Consider the following 15,658-nt stretch of genomic DNA (forward strand, 5'->3'; position numbering starts at 1 on the left):
TTTTCAAGGCGTTCATAACACCGCTCACAAACGCTACGTTTTGTTTTGTCTTCATGCAATATCATCGGAGAGAATTTACAAGAGACCCTGCATCTACAGCACATTCCTCTCCATAGAAAATGCACCACAGGCACACTCTTCGCTAGTCTGCATGGGTTAGCCCACTCCATTGTGCATAACACTTGTCGTTTTGTTTTCCAGACTGCCTTCCGAGAACGATAAACGAAACGTTTTTTCGGTGGCAAAAACATAACCGGACCGTCTTAGTAAGATATTTTTGGTGAAGTAAACCCAATTATAAACTTCTCACAGCTGCATTTCTGACATGGGCTTGCAATTACCAATCTCTCTTCCGCGCACCGATCTTTGTCGCTCTCAATTTCAGCAAAATCTTTGACATCAAAAACTGAAATTCAAGCGACCAAAATCCGGAGGAAAATCAGGTTTTGGAGTAGGTCAGGTCAACCCTATCGGCTGCCCCCTTCACCCACCCGAGCTTTGAAAAGTAATACCCCCACTTGCCACCAATCTAGCACATTCCGGAAGCCAAACTGTAGCTGGGTCAGGTCGCGTCAGGTTCATGTATCTTCAGGAAAGGCCTGCGCTCATGGCTTTGCTTCTACGCGCAGGACGTCGCTGCAATCTCCCTGGTCCTTATGGCTTATGAAATTCACCTAGTAGCTTGCTTTGTGCCAGTCAGTCAGTCGTGCTATGTGAGACTGCACCAGAACATCAAGAGAAGTCATCCAAGTTACGATACCCAACCCAAACAGCGTTGTGTTGCTGCTTTGTGAAAAATCGGTACGAGCGAATGACTTGTAGTGGTCACATCTGCCGGAAGACAGCAAAACCATATCCTGAATATCGGAAGATATCAAGACCATATGCCATGAGTAGACCATACTATGATCGGACCTGGTCTGTTCTTGACCTAACTATGACCCTTGTGAGCACCATTACATGCTTTTGACGTGCAAGAAAACATCCTTCCAATCATGGGCTGCTTAATGGCGTAAGTTGTTCAGCGCATTTGCGAGGAACATTATGCACATCGATAAAACAATAGTTATAGCCTTAGTCCTCAGAAGAAAAAAAACCAGGAGAATGGAGAAACACATCTCTCCGAGGAGTAAGGCTATTACTACTGTCTAAGCCGCCTAATAACTTGCAAATCGTTCGGAAAGTTTTCATGTTTTGTCTATCCAGTGCTCTGTTTAAATGTTATGTCAATGAAATGTTTTGTGAGACATGCGACATCTTCATTCACGTGACAAGCTGCAGCTCCATGGTTCCTTGGTTAAATTCAGCACGGCTAGTGGTTGTTGTTGTTTTCTCAGCCTAAGAAACAGATGGCAACTACCCAGACTCAGATGGTAATATTACGAAGCAAAAACTGACCATGTAAACGGCAAACATGTGATTTGACCTCATGTGACCCAGCCTGATAGATCATCTAAAAATTGTTGGAAGGGCCGGGGCAAAGAGTAACAGGGACATATCATTCATTATCAAAACATTCGCCTGGGCCCATTGGGAGCTGAGTCAGCAGACCAGGCTGGAATAGCAGCCACCAGGCCTCAGCAGACCAGGCTGGAATAGCAGCCACCAGGCCTCAGCAGACCAGGCTGGAATAGCAGCCACCAGGCCTCAGCAGACCAGGCTGGAATAGCAGCCACCAGGCCTCAGCAGACCAGGCTGGAATAGCGGCCACCAGGCCTCAGCAGACCAGGCTGGAATAGCAGCCACCAGGCCTCAGCAGGCTGGAATAGCAGCCACCAGGCCCCAGCAGACCAGGCTAGAATAGCAGCCACCAGGCCTCAGCGGTGCTGCAGATAACGAGGCCACCAAATCTAACAAGAGCTAACTCGGACTCAAACCAACTATGTTCACAGCCGACTTTGAGCCGTCGAGACTTGAAAAAACACACTCCAAAATCAACGGCACACTTACAGTCACATGTTCCCCATCACAGCAAAACAACTTCATGCACATCTACATATGGCAGAAACATGCTCACAGTTCGTATGCGCACATCTTTTGCTACGAAGTGTTTCTTTGCTTTTCTCTCCTTCATTTTTGCTTCTTGCTGTTTCTTGGACGTCTACGTCCACACACGGCTGTCCACGTCTACATCCGTTCGACCTCAGCAGCTCTTACCCATCACAGTCTGTGTGCGCTCTTAACAGACGCCACGCTGGGTAAGCTCGGCGGCTTCCAACCCGCCTTTGACACCCATACAGCCCGATCCGACGCCCTTCTTCGCGCGACTCCCGCCAGCCTACGCCTGGACGAAGCCGAAGTAGCTCTCGAAGTAGCGGAAGTGGTCGGTCACGTGGAAGTCGATCCAGCGGTAGAGGGGCTGCACGCGCGTGTAGATGCCGTAGCGCAACCGTCTGGGGCAGGCCTCGCCCCAGACGGCCACGCCCACCAGCCGGTGCTCACCGGAGCGCAGGTCAGCGCAGGTCAGCGGCGACCCAGCACGGCCCCGCCCCCCACGACACGGCAGGTCCGGGTCCGTGCAGATCAGGCCGCTGGCCGGCGCCAAGAACGGGCTGTAGGTCGAGGAGCTCAGCGCGCGCAGACATGACGGGCGCGGCACCCACGTCTGCCGAGCCAGGGTCAGGCGAAGCTGGGCTGGCGGCGGCGCTGCAGGAGGGCACCAGACCAGGGGTCAACACTGGCTGCCCATGAGATTGCTGGTTTTTACCTTTGCAACGGGCGCTTAACCTCGTTTTATGGCGCTCACTGGCACTGACACAGCAAAATTTCCTCCGGAAATTTTGGTGCAGGTGGCGTCATTCAATCGAAAAGGTCTTCAAATGTCACAATTTTGCCTGCGGGTGTTCGCAGAACACATAGACAACCTGATGACGTTCAAAAAACGTTCAAGTTCAAGCACAGAAGGGGGCACTCTCGCACCTTGCTACGAGCGGCTAGCTCGTGCGGTGAAGGAGTCTTTTAGTCCGTGAGAGAGGAGAGAATTCAATCGTCCCCTGGATGAGCGACTTGGCCTGACGTAGCAGGCCACTGACCGTGCCAAGGAGCTGCCCGCTGCTGGATGTCATTACCGGCGGAGAGAAGGTTGAACGTCGCGATAGTGCACCGCGTCGACGCGGCCTCCCCGGGCCGCACGCAGATGGTATCCAGGCCTGGACGTAGCGTGGCGGAGGAGTTGAGGAAGAGGAGAGCCACGTCGTGCGTGCCCTGCTTCCAGCGGAACTTCCGATGCACCACCACCTTGCCCACCTGGCGAGGCGCGACACAAGTCAAGCAGTGGTGGAGTGATCATGATCGTTGATATTGTTTGTAGACACCACGAAGTGCTTTACAAACAATACTTACGTCAGGTCACGATGTTCAGGGACTTAATGTTCTAGCCGCCCGGCGTATCGCCACAGAGTGCATCTTAATGATCTCGCCGACAAACGATCCTAAATTTATGAGCAACGAACTACCCCGCAAAGTCGCATGTGTCATGATTCGCAATAAGTAGCCAATCCGACAAGAACGAGCACTCACCTGGAGTTCCTGGAAGGACTGGCTGGAGTTGGCCAGTGCACCGTTCCCTAACCGAACCACTAGAAGCGCCCTCTGGCCTCCAAGGCTGAGGACGAGGCAAGAACGGAGGGTCGTTCGCTGGCATGGCTTCCCACCTGGCGTTATTCAGCGGAGATCGCTATTCGCTCTCCATACACAATCGGGTAGGAAATCGGGTGTCGTGTCATTAAGACATGTTTTCGTTTTTTCCTAATCTGGCAAGGCGTGCGTTTGCTGTTGCATTTGGATGGGATGTTAATATCTCGCCGCAATATGACACTTAGGAATGTGGCATGTTCGTGAATTTGGCGCCTCATTTATTAATTATTTCAGGGAGCAAGCATGTCAATGCATCTATCACCTAGCTAGCTATCTGGTATGGTACCAATTTTTTTCCGACCCAAACAGCAAGGGAAAGAGACAAAACGGCTGACTCCTCTGACGATGCTGATTGTCCATATTTGCATACTTGAGACAAAAGCGTGAGCACATCAAACCAAAATCAGCGAAAGCTTCAGCTCCCTTGGATCTCCACCACTCCGTTGTACACCTCTGACGCTAAGCACCGGACGCCGTCTTTTGCGTGTTAACACGAGCCGTGACTCGAACGGTATGCATCCGGCAAGAGGCAGCCGTGTGGCGGTAGGCGTAATGCCGAAGAGCGCGCACAAAAAGAAAACACAGAGGAATTACTCTACTCACTCGTACTTCCGTCCAAAGCACTGGACACATTCGCATACACTGGTCGCATAGCTGGGGAAGTATACAAGCCTGCACACTGCAAATGGCTTAAGATCCGCCAGAAAGTACGCTGACACCCAGGTTATGTATACAAAAGAAATGTCATCAAATTCGGTGAGCTCAGTGGTTAGAACGTCCGCCCCATGGTCCGTCCTAATGGCTCAGTTGGTTAAGGCGCCTACATTGCGATCCGCTCACTCGTGGCGGGGTGGGGTCGGGTCGCTTTAGGCGCTCGCTGATCGCCCTTCACGGGCGTGGCCTGCGGCCGTGCGAAAGGTCAGATGACGTCAGAGGGCAGGACGGGACATACCGAGCATTCCGGCGCGTTAAACAATTTTGCCACCAAGTACTGCCATGGACCCGGAATTGCACGATCGGATAGAAGCGTCAGAGCTCACACAACAAGCACTGCTTAGCGTGAGCTCTGATCCGAGAAATCCATGCATCTAAGAGTTAAGGGCTCAATGTTTACAAAAATACACATGACAAGAAAATCAACTCGCGCACCATCCCAATGTGACATTGCGCAGCCATGCCTCCTGTCTCGCTATGTGACACGCTTTACTTACCCGACCACGCAGCGCGCAGAAGTGAGTACCACCTGTCTGTGGATCAGTGCCCCGCCACACACGAACACGTGACCCGTGGGCTGCTTCAGCAGCAGCGCTGCTGCCCAGGGTGCGTTGCCCGCGAGGTTGCTGCCAGCCTGGCGACATCAATTAGTTGATAACGGCACTTCAATTGAAAGAAGCCACCAATTTTTTCAACTAAGCTCAGCTAGTGCAAAAGGCTAGGCACACAACAATCATCACTGTGAGGTTGAAGTCGATCAGACACCAATAACTAAAAATCGGGTTTGGTAACAACAGCTATCACGTATATATGATGAGATGCGTCAACCAAGATAAGACCTGACGCTTGTTTCGTTGGTTCATGCACTGAGCTGGGATCATGACATAAAAAGCCTGAAACAGAAAGAAAATGTAGTTCTCAGAATCATGTCACACAAGTTTAGAAGAAGCCAGTCTTACTACACAAGTGTGTTTAACCACACACTCGTTTCACATATAATTCCACATTCATAGAGGATTTAGACACCCAATTGTCCGCTGGCAGAATTTTGTTCCCATTCGGAAGCCCAAGGTACCCTGGCGGGATCGCCCGCCTTCTTACACTACGACTTTTCACTCGTTCTGCCCACCTTCCGGCGTTCTCTTCGTTTGAACTCCATGAGGCTACTTCCGCAAGTTATGTTTCTCCCTATCACAGAGGATGTTACCAGAAGGGGATAACCATATTGTGACTTGGAATCTCCTAGCACGTCCCGCGCGTAACCCTCTAAGCCCGCACCCGAGACCAATCTTTGTCAAAATCCCTCAGGTGGTGGCTGGCTAGCTACACGAGGGCAGGTGACAAGTACAAACAACACCGGCTGTGCTGTGACGAGGATGGGACATCTTTTTGCACAACTCCTGGATCAGGCGCGCCAGCAGTACTGCCGGTTCATACAAAACAGTACAAGTGCAGCATCGCCTGCCTGTTTGCTGGGGACCGCCCACACGATTTACACCGTACTCCTTCAGTCCGCAGCGGGGATGTATATGTAAGAACTGCAACCTTCAAAACAAACCTCGGGGAGTCCATCAGCGGTTACGTAAAATAAGAATTGAAATATATAGATTCCTCCAGATAACGCCAGACTTACAAACCTTTTTTATTCAAGGTAAGCATTTTTCCTGAATTAGCAATGCTTCATCAGCGCCTAAGTGGTTGTCATGCTTTCTTCAGCCGCCTGTATAAAAAATACGCGATATATGCAAAGAGATGCTGCACCAATCCGAAGCCAAAACACTTCTCCGCGATCCTTACCTCGAGCCAATGCATGTAGAATGCTGCCCCCAGCCCCCCCCCCCCCCATCCCATCCCCACGCACTACCCCCGCCTTGTCCGTCCTTTTGATCTCTTGAAAAGACACCTCTTTCATTTTTTAACGGTGGATATACCACATGTCCGCAAGTCGTGACTCTGCCCCCCTTACAAGCTCCGCGTTTTCTCACCCATTCCCTATTGAGACCCTGTTTTCTTCTAATGCTACACATCGTATCTCCATTTCATGCTGTGAATCAGCGCCTACTCATGTGTCTCGCGGTCCTTCGTCTTACCGTGCTGCGTCTCAGCACTTTCCTACAGACCCACGCCCTCTCACTGGTCCCAAAAATGGATTCCTGTTGGGATTCAGCACCTTCCTACAGACCCACGCTCTCTCACTAGTCCCAGTAAATATATCTCTACTGGGACTCAGCACCTTCCCACAGACCCACGCTCTGTCACTCCTGCCGCAAAGGGGATTCCTGCTGGGGCTCAGCATCTTCCAACAGAACGACGCCCTCTCACCTGGTTCCCCTTCAGCCGGCCACATTTGGGCGTGTAGACAGCCGTCCGCGGGCAGCAGACGTGGGCGGCGCCACAGCGGAGCGCCCGTCGACCTCCGCTCGGACAAGCCGCCGGTGGGCGACACACGCAGCCAACGCCGGCGCGACCGTACAGCGCCGTCACATTCACCACCTCCACCTGGCCCGCTGGCGGGGGGCGCCCATGACCATGGCCATGACCGCCCCTTGGTGGGACCGGAGGCGACGGGAGGCGGCGCGCCGCGCTGCTCCTGTTTGCGTGGGCGTGGCTGCGACGCACAGGAGGGGGCGGTAGACGGTGCGTGGGACCGCTGTGGGTTCCGTGGGCGTGGCTGTGAGGGACGGGAGGAGGCGGTAGACGGTGCGTGGGGCCGGTCTGGGTTCCGTGGGCGTGGCTGTGAGGGACGGGAGGAGGCGGTAGACGGTGCGTGGGGCCGTTCTGGGTTCCGTGGGCGTGGCTGTGAGGGACGGGAGGAGGCGGTAGACGGTGCGTGGGGCCGGTCTGGGTTCCGTGGGCTTGCCTGTGAGGGACGGGAGGAGGCGGTAGACGGTGCGTGGGCCGGTATGGGGCTCCGTGGGGCGTGCTGTGAGGGACGGGAGGGGGCGGTAGACGGTGCGTGGGGCCGGTCTGGGTTCCGTGGGCGTGGCTGTGAGGGACGGGAGGGGGCGGTAGACGGTGCGTGGGGCCGGTCTGGGTTCTGTGGGCGTGGCTGTGAGGGACGGGTGGGGGCGGTAGACGGTGTGTGGGACCGCTGTGGGTTCCGTGGGCGTGGCTGTGAGGGACGGGAGGACGCGGTAGACGGTGCGTGGGACCGCTGTGGGTTCTGTGAGCATGGCTGTGAGGGACGGGAGGGGACGGTAGACGGCGCGTGGGACCGTTCTTGGTACCGCGGTCGTGATCGTGAGGAACGGGAGGAGGCGGCAAGTGGCGTGCGGTGCCGTTTCTGTTTCTCTGGCCGCGATTGCCGGCGGCGCCAGGGTGGTGACCCTGACCGTAGCCAGGCCAGCGAGCGGTAGGAGAGGGCGGAGAGCGACGCCGGGACCACCAGTTCCCAGGTCCGAGATACGACCACCAGAACCATCTGTCCTGGCGCAATGTCGCAGGACTCGGCGTCCTGGACGATCCACCCCGCCGACCGCCGGTACGTGACATGTTGTGAGCCCTCGAGGTGTTCGTCAGGGACCTGGAGCCCGGAGGCGATCTGTTTTGGTGATTTGTTTTGAACGAGGGTTTTGCGTCTTGGAAATGGATCTGCTTGGGGTCCTTGGTTGGATCGGCTATTGGTGGCGCCTTAGGCGGCGATGTGGGAAACACGATCGTGCCTTGGCTCGATCCACCGCCGCCGGCCGAAGGCGGCAGTGACCTTCCAACGTTGACAGGCTGCAGTCTGGTCAAGGCTGTGAGTCTGCTTGACGGGACCACATTTTCACTAATGCTCCTGGAGACGTTGCTGACTGGTGCTGGTACTGTGATGCTGGTCGGTAAGAGTGATGATGGGTAGGGGTTACCAAGGTTGGGGAGGGTCCCATGACAGGACCCAAAGGCAACGAACAACAAGAGGGGACGAAGCACAAGGGTGCTGGAGCCCACCATCACGAGCGCAAGCCAGCCAAGCGAGACCTCCAGAATCCCGCACGACATCTCCGCTCGGCTGGCCCCGATGGGAGGTCGCTTCTCCTGCCTTCGAATCAGGATAGCCAGCTGCAGGTGCGAGAGAGTGGACGCTTGTTGCACTGACCCGTGGAATGCACGCCAGACATAGGAGGTCACGGCCTCGCCTTGCGAGCGATGGAAGTGCTTCTCACAGGCCACCACGCAAACAGTATACCAAACCCTACCTCCTATCGGGTCCGATCATGCCGGGGCCTAGTGCTTAGACCGACACTGGAATCGAACTCGAACGTCTCGCGGCTGCGCGTGGCGCTCAGGGGCTCATCTTTCGGACCTTAGGTCCTCTCGTCCCTGCGCCTTCCCGGTCCCGACCCTGCAAGGGTCCTGCGGTCTGCTGTATATCACGTCCTCTGGGAATCGAAACCTCCGGTCTAGGCTTCTTCGTGCGGCTGCCGTCTTGTGTACCGGAACCTCCGCGCGTCCGGTTTTCTGCACACCACGTCTTCTGCCACCCACAGAGGCGGCGGGCAGCGCCCTCTGCCGGACGTCTCAGGGCCGCTCCATCGAGGCGGGAGGACGAGACACGTCTCAGCACCGCTCCGTCGAGGCAGAGGCAGGACGAGACACGTCTCAGCGCCACTCCGTCGAGGCAGAGGCAGGACGAGACACGTCTCAGCGCCACTCCGTCGAGGCAGAGGCAGGACGAGACACGTCTCAGCACCGCTTCGTCGAGGCAGAGGCAGGACGAGACACGTCTCAGCGCCACTCCCGTCGAGGGCAGAGGGAGGACGAGGCACGTCTCAGCACCGCTCCGTCGAGGCAGAGGGAGGACGAGACACGTCTCAGCGCCACTCCGTCGAGGCAGAGGCAGGACGAGACACGTCTCAGCGCCACTCCGTCGAGGCAGAGGCAGGACGAGACACGTCTTAGCGTCGCTCCGTCGAGGCAGACACGAGAGGAAGAGACACGGCGGACGCCAGTGACGTCTCACCCGGACCGGGGCTAGCGCAGACAGGACGCGCTGCGGGGAACGGCCGCTGTGGACGGTGACCTTTGACGGCCGACGCGCCATGTCACGGATGTCACGCGACATCTGTCAGAGATGTCACGTCAAGGGAGACGGTCGTCGCGGCCGAACCAAACGGCGGCTTTGGACTGGGCCCGGGCCCACTGAACGGAGCATACGAATCTACGCGTTTACAGTTGCACGGTTTCAAATGCAGTTACGATGGCGCAGGGTTTACCGACTAGGGCTACTCACAAATGACAGGCAAATGAAACGCTGATGGAAAATTGAAACATGTGTGACCATTGATCACAAATGGCGCGAATGAGAGCTGTGTAGGCTGCAGCTGCGTTTTACGAGGCCAGAGGGGGAGGCTGTCATGTCAGGGGCCTCGTGCCGGGACGAGGTGCCAGCATGTGTGGAGCAGCGTTTTACGAGGCCAGAGGTGGAGGCTGCCATGTCAGCGGCCTCGTCCCGGGAAGAGGCGCCAGCAGGCTTGGGGCAAAATGCACCCAGAAACAAAACCGGCCAAGCCTTGACCCTTATCAGATGTGCCAGATGGCAGGCCTGACGAAATGATAAACTGACCTGAACTGGTCTTACCTGATCTGACCTGGTTTCACCTTGTCTGGCCTGACCTGACGGGACATGATGCGGCATGACGTGACATGTTGATAACCTGGCCTAACGGGACATGATGCGGCATGACGTGACATGTTGATAACCTGGCCTAACGGGACATGATGTGGCATGACGTGACATGTTGATAACCTAACATGACGACAGCTCTAAAAACGACGGCTGTTACCACTCGTTAGCTGAAAGTGACGAAAATGTTTCGATTTCCGGAGAGCTGTAAGACTTCAACACGTTTTCAAATGGCCTGTTAAGTCTTTGGGACACAGCAAGCAAAAGCCAACACGATTTATGCATTTGATAATCGTTTGCATGTCAGAGTATAATTAGGCATACAGTTACTAGATGTCGGTAGTACCGCTGGGGCTCCATGTTCTCCGGTCTTGTAGCTGAAAATGAGAGCGGGACCCGGTTGACTACGTGCGTTTTGTGTGGTGGAATACTCCTAAAGCGGCAAAAGTCGGCAAACACTGTTTTGGAAAAGCAGTGTCCCGGGTAAACAAGCCAGCAGAGCTTGAGAATTTCATAAGACTAGTAGCCTACTGCTTTTACTAACAGCGCAATGCATGGGGCACCTGAGTGGAAATGGTGGAGCAATGAATACATTTTTGAACTGTCGGACTTTATATGAGTCATTGTAAACATTTGCTAAGCCCCTTTTTACTTCCGTAAATTCAAAGGATTTGCAAACAGAAGGCTTTTGTTTTACGACGATCTCCGTGACGCAGCCAAACGCGCCAACTGTTCCAAGATTTGGCTGCGAATCATGAGTTGAGGACTTTGTGAGGAATTGTGAACAGCTATCAAAATTTGGCGCAGCTACGCCGCGCCGCTCGGAAATCATTCTGGAAAAATCTTGGGGGGGTCAATTTGACCCCCACCCGAGCGCGTGTTAACGCCTGATTTCTTCAGTTTATCGACTCCACAGTTCGAACAGAATTGATCTCGCGATGGCGTCTCACTTTTAGTCCAGTTAAAGAATATACAAATAAGAATATAGCAAAGAAAACCGTTTTTCTCATTATCCCGTTGGACATATCTGGTGATTTGTTGAGGGCCTTTTACCATCAGATGGCCTCTTTTCAAGCTTGTGCTCCCTCCTCTTGTTGAAGTTTAGGCTGCGACCCTAGCCTTGACGCCCACTGAATTGCTTCGCGTTTTCCCCCTCTTCGGCCACCCGTTGCTTCGGGAGTTCTCTTTTCACCTCAGTTAACCACATTACGGCTCCATCCACGCGTCAAGGATGCACGGTTGGTATTCAGTTGGCCGCATTCTTTCGTGCTCACAGTCATATCCATCCACAAAGTTGTGGCAACCGAAAGACTTACTTTATTTTTTCGTAAGCGAAATTTTCAACAGCGCGCATGCAAAAGTGCGAAACGGGGTAGAAGGCAGTTTCCATACACTCAGCTCTTACGTCGCTGTTTCATTCAGGAGTGCGCTGGTGCACCGAACACACAGCGGTCCAGCATTGTCACATGCATGTGTACCATGCACCTTGGATGCGCCTGGGATGAGACTAGAGGCAAACACCGGGAGCTGCTAAACACAACACATTCGGAAACAGAAAACGTGCAGGTTGGTGCACCAGCAGCAGTTGTAGTCATCTTCCGGCCGAATGGTGGTCGTCGCACGGGCCAGGTGGGATAGGCTGGTCAGGTAAACCAGGCCGGCCAGGCTAGCGGCCGCCGCTGAACAGACCCCCAGCAGCAGAGACAGCAGAGCCAGCAGCTGTCGAACAGAGCACCATCAGCGGCAGCTGTCGAACAGAGCCCCAGCAGCGGACAGCAGCGGCAGCAGCTGGAACAGAGCAGCATCAGCGGCAGCCGTCGAACAGAGCCCCAGGAGCAGAGACAGCAGAGCCAGCAGCTGGAACAGAGCAGCATCAGCGGCAGCCGTCGAACAGAGCCCCAGGAGCAGAGACAGCAGAGCCAGCAGCTGGAACAGAGCACCATCAGCGGCCGCCGCTGAACAGAGCCTCAGCAGCAGAGACAGCAGAGCCAGCAGCTGGAACAGAGCACCACCAGCGGCAGCTGTCGAACAGAGCCCCAGCAGCGGACAGCAGCGGCAGCAGCTGGAACAGAGCACCATCAGCGGCAGCCGTCGAACAGAGCCCCAGCAGCAGAGACAGCAGTGGCAGCAGCTGGAACAGAGCAGCATCAGAGGCAGCCGTCGAACAGAGCCCCAGTAGCAGAGACAGCAGAGCCAGCAGCTGGAACAGAGCACCATCAGCGGCCGCCGCTGAACAGAGCCTCAGCAGCAGAGACAGCAGTGACAGCAGCTGGAACAGAGCAGCATCAGCGGCAGCCGTCGAACAGAGCCCCAGCAGCGGACAGCAGCGGCAGCAGCTGGAATAGAGCACCATCAGCGGCAGCCGTCGAACAGAGCCCCAGCAGCAGAGACAGCAGTGGCAGCATCTGGAGCAGAACAGAATCAGTGGCAGCCACGGCCTGGTGGAATATACGGATGCAGTGCAGCGGAGGGAGCATTTGTGGGTTTATGTGCTTGGGGCAAATTTGATCGCAATTGCTGTGATAGAAATATGTCGTTCGCGTTCTTGGGGCTTCCATAACTTTTTGACGACGCACTGTGCAGTATGGGGCGAGAAAAGTGGCAACAATATACAATTTTCTTTCTCACTTTTGAGTGGCTTTAAGCCCCAAATGGCGCCAGACCTCTTCGGAAACCTAACAAAACAGGCCTTATTAACGAGGATTCAATCCATGTCTTACAAGGGCCGGTTGACGGAGGTTAAGTGACGTAGCGTTTGTGCGCCAATTCACAATGCATTGCTATGGGTCTGGTAAGGTGGGAGCAGTGACAATCGGCAAAGTTCACTAGTTTGTAATAGCCTAGATGTTAAGTGATTGCGATCAGCGTTAAAAACCGCAACTGTATTGGGAAGACGTCGGCTACATTGAAATAGGCCAAATACTTGTCTCCTTTTCGTGACGCAATGTTTCACAACCTAGGCTAGGTGTTTTAATCGAGACCAACATCGAAACGTGTGGCATTAGCCATTCCGTTCGATTACTCACTCGCTCGTTGGTCATATAGCTTTGGATGCAGAGTGATCAATGAATGGTCTATTTCTCTCAAATGTGCAATTAGTTTTACGTCTTCATCTGCGTTTGTTCAGAAATCTGACGTCATTATTCCGAACACATCCAGACGCGGACGTATCCTTGGTTTGGGCAATAGATAGCGTGACCTTCTGCGCAAACCAGCATGGGCGGAGGAACGGGGGCTTCGTAAGTGCCATGGTACACCACTTTTTGAGAATGATGAGCATTGACCATGTGGCGACGCGGGAGGGAATCCACTGCTAAACTAATATTAGTATTCTGAGACGCTCCTCCGCCTGTGCACATCAAAGTACACACTTTTGCCAATACGATTATTCTTCTTCTGCCCACGTAAATATGTCAGGCTTGTGATACTAGGATATCGAGCTGAGAAAACAATGAATTGATTTTGATCAGCGTTCTTTGGTTTTGGATTAGGATTGAAGTTAAATTGGACCTGTACCTTTTGGAATTGATCTGATTTTTGTGGAGGGTTATATAATCACGACATTTAGAGTGCAGGAAGATGACGCTTGTGCAACGGTTCCGGCGCAAAACTCTCATTTCCAACAGCGTGAATTGCGAGAAATGTGCAGTTTTGTTGCTAACTTCATGATTCCGCAGATGGTCGCTGCAACGGTGTCAATTGCCTTCTAAATGGCAAAGACCAGGCTGCTCGAAAATGAATCCGTTAAGTATGGATGGGAATAAAAAACGTCAAGGTTAGACCCAAAAAACCTGCGAGGTCGCTTTTAACAGAAAACAGTGACACAAGTGACAAGGCAGGGAACAAAATGCAACAGTCATGGTGCGCTATCGTTAGATTTGATAGTGTTCACAAAGCACCAGTCATTCAGAAAATTAACTGGCAACAATCGTCGCCCACACAATATTTAGCCCATGAGGAACATTCACCACCAGCAACACATCCACGCGATGCAGTGGTAGAACACTCCAGCCAATATCTGGTGTTAGTCATAAAATACAAACATGTGCTCGTGGCACTTTACTTACCGAAACATGTGCTCGTGGCACTTCACTTACCGAAACATGTGCTCGTGGCACTTTACTTACCGAAAGCGTTTTGAAGCGCATGGTTACTCAGTTGTGTGCTTTTGGTATGCGTTGAATCTGATGATCCTGAATGTGATAGTCGTGGAACGCTCGGACGAGATGACTTTATGCTGTCACCTGTCAGAGACTTGTTTCGCTTTTGGTCTGAAAATGTTTGATTCGCACATTTATTTGTCTGGTCATTTATCCAGGTCAGTACATTCCAGTGCAGAATTACTGGAAGAGACATCCTTTCAATTCATCAGACGCGCAGTGACCGGCGACATTAATGTGACATACCAAGTCCTTTACCCCACCTTCCGTCGTCGCCACTGGAGGCTTTGCAAATCGTAAATCTTCTTCAGAGCCAATCAACGCGACCTCTCAGAGTCAGAGTCATAAACTGCCCGTGTGCACTGCTCCCGGGGTGGTTCCTCTCTTCCACAGTCACGGTGTTTTGGGCCCGGTTAGAGACATACTAGGCCGACATCCGCCAGCATATCAATGGCCAGATTGTCTACGAATAGCTTTGAAGCGCGAATGATCACCACTCACCAGATTGATGAGATCCAAGCATTCAGGTCAAGCCCTATACACTGCCAACCCATTGCTGGTGATGAATTTAAGCCAACTTAAGTAATTAAAGTCATTCAAAAATGTAAGGTTTTCTGGTGCATGTGCCTAAAATTTATGTACGGTCATAGGAAAGGCGACACTCTAAATTCCGAATGCTATATGAGTTGAGATAAATCACGTGACGAATTGTTTACGGCACCTCGTGTATCGTGGTGTTCGCACCCAAGTGAAGTGAATACGCCAAGACGCATGTGAGCACCAGTTGCAGCCCTGGGCACATATCCGGTCAGGCCAGGTCCGTGCTGTTCCCAGATCTGGTGACTGATCGCACTGCCCGAGGGGCAAAAGGTCATGTTTCAAAAGGTTATCACCCTTATCGCTACGACACGCCGCTGCGCGAAAACAAAACCATGGCAGCCGTCGGAAAACAGCTGTCTTAGTGAGTCGTCCTCCGACGGCTGCCAGAAAGCATATCGAAAAAACATCTCCACGTTCATAACACGCCCAGTCTGACACTGACAGCATCGCAGTATTGTGTTTGCACGCGAAATAAGCTGCTGGGTAATTTAAACGTAGAAATTCGGTTACCGTTGCTCATTTATCTGGAGAAGACGTGATATGTTTGCGTTTTTGAAGTGCCAGCGCTGTAAGTGTCAACGAAGCCCACACATTACAAGCGTGTAGAAAACTCATGTCAATAAAAAAGTTTCATAGAAACTTTGTGTTGTCGTCATTCCATGGGATCTCAAATGGAAGAAGAATACATGTATAAGAAGTACTACCTATGAAATAAAGACTGCTTAGAAGGCTCTGAACTTAAAAAGAAAATCAGCACTTAAAGGGGTCATACTTTATCTTTAAACGAGGTGAATGATGGGTGATCTCCGTTGGGTACCTTTAGGAAGTACCCAAAAACCTACTCCTGCCTAGGAATAATACTTGAAGAGGTTCGGTCTACATTTGGGCTTCAATAGAAAACCTTAACAACTGAAGTAGTAAGATTCTGAAGACGTACCATTCC

General features: G+C 53.0%; 1 protein-coding gene and 1 long non-coding RNA gene across 4 annotated transcripts; both read right to left on the bottom strand.

The window, feature by feature from the left end:
* Positions 1 to 2,278: 2,278 nt before the first annotated feature.
* LOC119095650 (protein masquerade) lies at positions 2,279 to 5,509 on the bottom strand. The gene is made up of 5 exons (XM_037218516.1): positions 5,480 to 5,509; positions 4,848 to 4,984; positions 3,520 to 3,604; positions 3,069 to 3,246; positions 2,279 to 2,646 (listed from the first exon to the last, which is right to left on the bottom strand). Exons 1-5 carry the CDS (start codon positions 5,507 to 5,509, stop codon positions 2,279 to 2,281), a joined length of 798 nt encoding a protein of 265 aa, XP_037074411.1.
* Positions 5,510 to 11,256: 5,747 nt separating this feature from the next.
* LOC119096058 (uncharacterized) lies at positions 11,257 to 14,753 on the bottom strand. 3 transcript variants are annotated; one of them, XR_005093991.1, is made up of 3 exons: positions 14,617 to 14,753; positions 14,083 to 14,226; positions 11,257 to 11,674 (listed from the first exon to the last, which is right to left on the bottom strand). It is a non-coding gene; the product is annotated as an uncharacterized LOC119096058 (long non-coding RNA). The 3 variants fall into 3 exon arrangements; XR_005093993.1 differs by lacking the exon at positions 11,257 to 11,674 and adding an exon at positions 11,924 to 11,950; XR_005093992.1 differs by lacking the exon at positions 11,257 to 11,674 and adding an exon at positions 12,128 to 12,155.
* Positions 14,754 to 15,658: the final 905 nt, after the last annotated feature.

The sequence above is a fragment of the Pollicipes pollicipes genome, unplaced genomic scaffold (genome assembly GCF_011947565.3).
Source record: "Pollicipes pollicipes isolate AB1234 unplaced genomic scaffold, Ppol_2.1 Scaffold_4219;HRSCAF=4965_pilon_pilon_pilon, whole genome shotgun sequence".
In the NCBI taxonomy this organism is placed as follows: Eukaryota; Metazoa; Arthropoda; class Thecostraca; order Pollicipedomorpha; family Pollicipedidae; genus Pollicipes; species Pollicipes pollicipes.